This window comes from Panthera uncia, chromosome X, assembly GCF_023721935.1.
Source record: "Panthera uncia isolate 11264 chromosome X, Puncia_PCG_1.0, whole genome shotgun sequence".
Taxonomy (NCBI): domain Eukaryota; kingdom Metazoa; phylum Chordata; class Mammalia; order Carnivora; family Felidae; genus Panthera; species Panthera uncia.
In genome coordinates, this window is record NC_064817.1 from 176,294 (window position 1) to 184,682 (window position 8,389).

At 59.4% G+C, this 8,389-nt stretch overlaps 2 protein-coding genes across 4 annotated transcripts in view; both read right to left on the minus strand.

Moving 5' to 3' along the window:
* The window catches only part of PPP2R3B (protein phosphatase 2 regulatory subunit B''beta), a 52,309-nt gene that overhangs the window by 42,297 nt on the left and 1,623 nt on the right, over positions 1-8,389 (minus strand). The gene's annotated exons all lie outside the window — the stretch shown is intronic.
* Positions 4,409-8,362, minus strand: LOC125931446 (elastin-like). Of its 3 annotated transcripts, none has more exons than XM_049643335.1 (2): positions 8,192-8,362; positions 4,409-7,996 (listed from the first exon to the last, which is right to left on the minus strand). In XM_049643335.1, the coding sequence occupies exons 1-2, from the start codon at positions 8,297-8,299 to the stop codon at positions 7,409-7,411; spliced, it is 696 nt and encodes a 231-aa protein (XP_049499292.1). In that variant the 5' UTR covers positions 8,300-8,362; the 3' UTR covers positions 4,409-7,408. The 3 variants fall into 3 exon arrangements, with proteins under 3 accessions (XP_049499292.1, XP_049499291.1, XP_049499290.1); XM_049643334.1 differs by having other exon boundaries at positions 4,409-7,918; positions 7,958-8,362; XM_049643333.1 differs by having other exon boundaries at positions 4,409-7,762; positions 7,802-8,362.

Sequence of the window (8,389 nt, forward strand, 5' to 3'; positions counted from 1 at the left end):
CCCAACAGCAGACAGCCCCCGACTCTCACCGGGTGACCCCAACAGCACACAGCCCCCGACTCTCACTGGGTGACCCAAAAGCAGACAGCCCCCAACTCTCACCAGGTGACCAAACAGCAGCCAGGCCCCACGAACATCTCATCAGCCTCTTCACGCGAGCACTGACAAGGGGTTTCCACCACAACCTGGATCAAAGCTGGAGGCCGGACCTCCCGCTCGCTGGCCAGCGGCCGGCACCCGGGCGGGCCACGTATGAATAAACACACGTTTGCATCCACCCATCACAAGACGCTCCAGAAACATGCAGCCATTTGTGCCAACTGCCTGTGGGCAAAGTCCAGGACAATTCAAGGAAAAACAATCGTCTTTTCAAAAATGTTGTTGCAACAACCAGGCACTCAAAAAAAAAAAAAAAAACCCAGAAACTTACGTAGAGCAACACATAAAATTAACCCGAAAGGGACCATAAATCTAAGTTAAAGGCAAAATATGGGGCCTGAGCGGCTCGATGGGTTAAGTGTCCGACTCGATCTTGGCTCAGGTGAGACGGGGCCCGAGGCGGGGACTGGGCCGCCCGAAGCACGGAGCCGGCTTGGGGTGCTCTCTCTCCGCCCCTCCCCTGCTTACATGCACTGTCTCTCAAAATAAATAAACAAACTTTAAAAAATAAAAGAAAAACCTATGAAACTTCTAACAGAAACAGGACAAAATCTTTTTGAGCCGAGTCTCGCAAAGAGTGCTTAGATTACAGTATGCCCTTTTTGGGACAAAAAGAAAATAATCGATAAATTGTACTTCGCGAACATTACAAACTTTTCTGCTTCAAAGACAAGAGTAAAAAGAGAAAGTGACAGGGCTGCAGACTTCGCAAATCCTCAGCCTCTTACGGGAGTAGTATACACACACACAGAGAACACTAACAATACAACTCAGAGCCTAATGAAGAGAAAACAGGTAAAAGATTTGAATCAACAGGTCAGCAAAGACACACAACCCAAAACCAAAAGAAAGAAACCAACAAACCGCCTATGGAGAGATGCTCAACACCGTTAGGTTTGGTTTTAGGAAGCATGTGTGAAAACCACGGTGGGGCTCCTGGGGGGAGGGGGGGTCAGTCAGGTAAGTGTCCGACTCTGGACTCTGGCTCAGGTCTTGATCTCAGGATTGTGACTTTAAGCCCCACACTGGGCTCCCAGCTGGGCGCAGAGCCTACTGGAAACAGGACAGGACAAGGAAGCAGTGAGACCCAACACGCCCACGTTCCAGAAAGTGTGTTAAGAATCCCTGGCGATACCCAGGGCTGCTGAGGAAATGCAGGAACCAGAGCCCTGGGTCCTCCCTTGCGGGATGTAAAACGCCGCAACCACTTTGGAAAACAGTCTGGCAGTTTTTTCAAACCTGACGTGTGCATCTCCCACGAAACCCGGTATTTCCACGTTCGGTACGAACCTGAGAGAAACGAAGGAAGACACGGGTCCGCACAAAACTCGTTTGCAGATGTCCTCGGCAGAGCTCATCGTGACGCTGAGCACAGGGGGAGCCACCCGGGGACAGGCCGTGGTACCTCCACACAACGCAGCAAGGACATGACAACCGTGCAGGGGACACTGGGGAGACCGCCCGTGATCTGTGTCCCAGGGCAGCCATTCAGAACACAGCTGCGGGAGGACGCAGGTGTTGCCGAAACACTGGCTACGCTGGGGAGCGGGCTGGGGGGGGGGGGGCTCTCCACAGCGGAAGGGAGTTTTGAGGGTCCTACATGGAGGAGCACCGCCCATTCAAGACCGGCCCCCGTCGGGCACAGTGGCCCTGCTCCCTCTGCAGCGTCTCTGCAGGTGCCGGGAGGGGGCGGGCCCTCAAAAGGTGACAGGCACACGAGGTCGGCTGCGAGCCGCAGGGGACACTAAGCTGTCCTGATGCACATGCAGGCAGCGTCCCTGGTGGCGGGGGAGAGCCCAGGTACACGGTCACACACGCATCCCCGGCCAAGGCGTCAGCCTGGGAAGTGAGACAGCCATGCAGGTGCCTTCCGGGAGCCTCAGGACAGCAGCCCCCCCCCCCCCCCCCCCGGACTCCTGGACCCCTCCTCGCGGAGCCCCTGCACCCGCACCCCCCTCCTCATGGACACCCTGCACCCACCTCTTCATGGACATCCTGCACCCCTCCTCATGGAACCCCTGCACCTCCCCTCCTCATGGACCCCTGCACCTTATTTCCTGGAAAACGTGGATCTTACAAAGGACTCTCATCCAGGTTATATAGAAAGAGCTCTTACAACTCAATCATTAAAAGGTACCCCGATTTTGAAAGCAGGGAAAAGGCTGGAACAGAGGCTTCACGTCGGCGAAAGGGCCGCTGAAAACTCGCTCACCTTCACCGGAAAGCAGAGGTAAGCGCGCAAATGAAACCGCGAGGCACAACACATTGGCCCCAGCGCCTGAAACAAAACGTCTCAGGACTCGCGGTGCCGGTGGGGACGCAGAAGTGCGAGAACCTGCACGCACACACGCTGGCGGACACGAGGACGTGCACGCGCACCGGACCCGTGGCGAGAACCCGCACGCGCACGGGACCGGACGGCTTGCAGAAGCGCTTTTTGGCTCTGTGGTGGAGGGGACACGGACTTCCCACACGAGTCCGCAGGCCCCGTCCACGAGAAGTGAAAACGCGTGTCCACAAAGACCCAGACGCGAAAACTCCCCGCAGCGTCACTCACAGCAAAGAGCGGACGCGACCGCGGGACCCGTCGATACGGAATGACGAACAGCCCGTGGCGGACGCACGCACGGGAGGCCAGCTGCGCAATGAAGAGACCGAGCGCCGACACACACGCCAAGGACCAGCACGTCCACGGCCCGTGCTCCACCAAAGCAGGCGCAGGACGCGAGGTTCTCCAAAGCAGCCACGGGTGGGTGGGTGCTCGTGGCCCCGACTCGTGGGAACCTGGAGGACAGAGGGTTCTGTACCTTGACCGTCGTGCCCCGGAAGCCGCTGCAACAAGGCTCACTTGTGAATTAATCTCCCTTTCTCTCTCTGCCGTCTCTACTCCTATATTCGCACGGGTGCCACGGGCTCCAGCCGGGCAATCTGGCGTGACCCTCTGCACGTGCCTGCACGCCACAGCCATTTGTGGGCACCGGGCTCTGTGTCCAGGCCCCGGGGAAGGAGCAGGGAGCAGAAGGATAAAACCAGTGCCCTGCTGGAGCTTACAGTCAGCTGGGGAAGACAGGCTAAGAAAATACACCTGCCAAGCACGTCCCGTCAGATGTCCACGGGTGGGGTGAGAGACGGGAGTGGGAGGGGGCGAGGACCCCGCACCCAGAACCTCAGAAGGGCGCCTTCCTCGGCAATAGGGTCTTTGCAGAGGAGATTAAGTGAAGCATCTGAGGTGGGCTCATCCTGGATGAGGGGGACCCTGAATCCAACGGCAGGTGTCCTTGTAAGAGACAGAAGAGGGACACACACGCAGAGGAGAAGCCCCGTGACGCCGAGGCAGAGACGGGAGGGACGCGGCCACGAGCCCAGGGGCGCCTGGAGCCCCAGAAGCTGGAAGAGGCAGGAAGGAGCCTCCGGAGGGAGTGTGGTCCCGCCCCGCCTGGGTCTCAGCCTTCTGGTCTCCAGAGCTGGGGGGGTTCACTCCTGTGGTTTTGAGCTGCTCACTGGTCTCCGTTAGGGCAGCTCCAGGGGCCACCAGCCTGTGGGAAGGAGGGCCTCAGTGACAGCCCAGGAGAGGCCCGCAGGGTGACCAGGGAGCACGGGTCAGCCAGGGCGAGCCCTGCAGTGCAGGGGTGTGGGGAAAGCAAAGGGGCAGCGTGGGGAGGGAGGGAGCGATGGGTGGGGTGCAGCAGGCACCACGAGAGCCGGCTGGACACACAGGACCCTTCGTTCATAAAGACTGAGGGCCCGGCCACGAGCCCAGGCGCTGCTGAACCGCTCCCCCAGGTCTCGGATCAGGAGGGGCTCCCCGGGGGGGACGGCATCGGCAACACAACGCAGACGTGACCGTGAAGGGCACCAGCGCTGGGGGCCACTGCTTCCAAGTCTGCATCATCACCTTCTCCTTGAGGGGCGAGCACATCCTTCGGGGCTGCAGACAAGGAAGTGAAGGTCCGTGTGGGGACGGGACACCCGGCGTGTCCACACCTCTCTGAGTCCTGTGGTCCTCGGGCGGCACCGTGGAGGGGAGTGACGCCTGCCGGGCCTGCTCCCCGGAGGACCCACTCCCAGGTACAACCAGGTCCCAGGCTGGACCTGTCCCTGGGGCCGTGGAGGGAAGGGTCCTGGGATCCGCGTGCACAGTCCAAGACCTGCCCGCCTGTCTGCCACCTGAGCCTCACAGGGCTCTTTTTTTTTAAAGTTTATTTATTTATTTAAAAAAATTTGTTTTTTAACGTTTATTTATTTTTGAGACAGAGAGACAAAGCATGAACGGGGGAGGGTCAGGGAGAGGGAGACACAGAGTCTGAAACAGGCTCCAGGCTCTGAGCTGTCCGCACAGAGCCTGACGCGGGGCTCGAACTCGCGGACCGCGAGATCGTGACCTGAGCTGAAGTCGGACGCTTAACCGACTGAGCCACCCAGGCGCCCTAAAGTTTATTTATTGTGAGAGAGACACAGACAGCGAGTGGCAGAGGAGCAGAGAGAGGAGGAGAGAGAATCCCAGGCAGGCTCCGCCCTGTCCACGTCAAGTCCCACGTGGGGCTCCAACTCGTGAACCGCGGGATCATGACCTGAGCTGAAACCAAGAGTCTGATGTTTAACCCGCTGAGCCACCCGGGCGCCCCAAACCTCACAGGACTCTTATCCGCTCCCTATAGCTTTTTAAGAAACAAATTAGGACTCTTCTTAGGGCATTTTATGCATGAACGTTTTTCTGAAGTTAATTACCATTTCTGGGGGAAAAGACTTTTGGGGAAGGAAGGAAGAGTGTGGCACAAACTGTGTTTCGCAGGAAGCACTCTTGATGTTTTAAGAACGTTTTTAAAGCATCAAACATCTGACATGTGGCTGTAGGTTTTACAGCCATCAATTTACTCAGCGGCGTCTGCGGCAGGCAGAAGCGTGCCATCAGCGAGCACATTGGCACGGCTGCGACTGAAGTCCTCCAGGGGTGAGGAGTGGCTCCTTTCTCAGCCGTGTGCGCTGAAAACGCTCCGGGATGAGACGGAGAACTAGGCCGTGTCCTCCGTGCAATTCAGGTGCTCATCTCAGGACACATCGTTTCCTCTACGAATCGTGAATTAAAGTGGCACAAGGTTACTGGGGGGCTCCGGGGGGGCTCAGCAGCGGGTGCAGCAACCGACTCTTGCTTCCGGCTCAGGTCACGGTCTCAGGGTCATGGGATCGAGGCCTGTGTCGGCCTCAGAGCTCAGCTCTCTGTCCCTCGGCCCCTCTGCCCACTGACGCTCTCCTCTTTCCGAGATAAAAAAAAAAAAATACTTTAAATAAAATAGGGCAGCAGGAGGTTACTGGGACGCACGCCCCCCGGAGGGGCCGGAGGAGCTCTCAGCCAGTCACTGGGCAAGCTGGGCCCTCAGCTGCTGTCGTCACTGTGCCGTGTCCTTTGCACGTGGCAGCCGCGCCCACCAGCCCCACAGGACGGGCGGCACCTCGACCTGCGTCTCCTGGGCTTTGTCGCTGGGAGAGGACGTAGGTAAACAAACAGCCCGTTCACGTTACGCTCTGGCTTCCCTTCAAAAGAGCTTCCTCAGACGCAGTCAGTGTTCTGAGCGGCACAGACGTGCTGGCTGGGATCGCGGGTGACGGACGCAGGGAGCCCTTCCTGCTCAGGACCCCGCTTTGCCCACGTAGAGCCGGCAAGACGTGCCCAGTGCCCCTCTCACGTGCCACGTCGGCCGAACACACGGCGCCATCTGTGTCTAGCGAGCGTCCCTGGGCGGGTCACGCACACGGCCACCCAGCACTCCGTGCGCGTCGGGGCTGCCGTGTGTCGTTTCCACGGTCCGCGCTCCTCCCGCCCCTCCCTCCCAGCTGCGGAACCCAAGCCGCTGGGCTGCAAAGGGCTCGCGGTCAGCCGTCGTGTGTCTGTGCCCGTGGGAAGGGTTTCTCCGCGGTGAGAATCTGTGCCTCGGAGCCCCGAGCACCAGCCCTCCGTGCCCTGCCCGCCCGCGGCCGGACATCGGGTCTCTCTCTGTAACCGCGGCCTGACGCGATGCGCTGATGGGGACTATGGGAAGGGGCCTTACCATCGGGACCCAGTAAAAAGATGGGCCCTCTCGGGTAACTCGTTCTCGAAATTCAACGGATACGGTCCATAAAATTCCAAATACGCGAAGACGCGTTTAAAGCCAACTTCAAATCCCACACGAGATCGTCACTACTTTCTGAAAATTCTTGGGGAGAAAAGCATTCCGCTCTCCCTCAAAACCACTCCCTGCGCCGGTCACGGAAACCGCGAACCAGAGGAGGAAACTATCTCCACCGGGCCTCCGCGAGCGGTTCCCGCCGACCTCTGTGACTCCGGCGTGCGGACCTGCCAGACCCTCCGTGACCCCTCCTGCGCCCAGACTCCCTGCAGGTCCACACACCTGCCAGCCGCTCCCAGCATCCCGCCCCTAGGGTCCTGGGCACACCCCGCCCCCACGGCACGCACACGTTTCAGACGCCCGTGCAGCCAGCGGTGGAAGCAAGCGCGCGTCCCAGCCCAGAGCGCTGCGTCCCGGCCAACCCCTCAGGCGCACAGCCACGGGGTCCCGGCTCTCATCCGCAGGCCCTCCGCTGTCAGGCCGCCGGGCAGGACGCTCATCGGGTCGCCCGTCTGAACTTCCTTCCTGCAGCGCCCGCCCTTCGCCCCTTCCCACTAAATCCAGTGATTTCCCCGAGTCCCCTCGGTTCCTGCAATTTCTCCCAGTGGAGACAACCAAGCTCTCCCTGCTTCGAGCACCCGAGGAACTTAATCCCCACTTGTCTGTGCCTCGTTGGTTGCCCTACAGAAATACGTCCCGTTCACCCAAGTGGCCCTCCTCAGGCAGGGCTGACCTGCCGATACCTCCAGCCCCAAGAGCGTTCACACAAGGTCACACGGTCACAAAATACAAGAATTCACTTCTGAGTGGTGTTGGGCTTTATGACCGCAACGTACCGAAACACAAAGCGGGCAGTTCACGTAGTACGAGCTCACATTCCCGGACGCTGCAAATGCCACTCTGAGGACCTCAGCGATCCCGGGGAATACGAATGCCATGTTGGGGACCTTAGGTATCCCGGTGACTACGAATGCCACGCCGGGGACCTTAGGTATCCAGGTGACTACGAATGCCACGTCAGGGACCTCAGCAATCCCGGGGACTACGAATACCACGTTGGGGACCTCAGCAATCCCGGGGACTCTGAATGCCACATTGGGGACCTCAGCAAACCCAGGGACTACAAATGCCACGTCGGGGACCTAAGCAATCCCGGGGACTACAAATGCCATGCCGGGGACTACGAATGCCATACTGGGGACCTCAGGTATCTCGGTGACTATGAATGCCACGTCGGGGACCTCAGCAAACCCGGGGACTACGAATGCCACGCCGGGGACTACGAATGCTGTACTGGGGACCTCAGGTATCTCAGTGACTATGAATGCCATGTTGGGGACCTCAGCAATCCTGGGGACTACAAATGCCATGTTGGGGACCTCAGCAATCCCGGGGACTACGAATGCCATGTTGGGGACCTCAGCAATCCCAGAGACTACGAATGCCACGCCGGGGACCTCAGCAATCCCGGGGACTACGAATGCCATGTCGGGGACCTCAGCAATCCCGGGGACTACGAATGCCAAGTTGGGGACCTCAGCAATCCCGGGGACTACGAATGCCATGTCGGGGACCTCAGCAATCCCGGGGACTATGAATGCCACGCCAGGGACCTCAGCAATCCCGGGGACTACGAATGCCACGTCGGGGACCTCAGCAATCCCGGGAACTACGAATGCCACGTCGGGGACCTCAGCAATCCCGGGGACTACGAATGCCACGTCGGGGACCTCAGCAAACCCGGGGACTACGAATGCCACGCCGGGGACCTCAGCAATCCCGGGGACTACGAATGCCATGTTGGGGACCTCAGCAATCCCGGGGACTACGAATGCCATGCCGGGGACCTCAGGTACCTCGGTGACTACGAATGCCATGTTGGGGACCTCAGCAATCCCAGAGACTATGAATGCCACGCCAGGGACCTCAGCAATCCCGGGGACTACGAATGCCACGTCGGGGACCTCAGCAAACCCGGGGACTACGAATGCCACGTCGGGGACCTCAGCAATCCCGGGGACTACGAATGCCATGCTGGGGACCTCAGCAATCCCAGAGACTACGAATGCCACGCCAGGGACCTCAGCAATCCCGGGGACTACGAATGCCATGCTGGGGACCTC

Coding starts and splice junctions, on each gene's coding strand:
- LOC125931446 (XM_049643334.1), bottom strand. CDS start 8,299: ATGGCATTCGTAGTCCCCGGGATTGCTGAGGTCCCCGACGTGGCATTC. Junction 7,919..7,957: donor TAGTCCCCGGGATTGCTGAG/GTCCCCGACGTG, acceptor GGGATTGCTGAG/GTCCCCGACGTGGCATTCGT.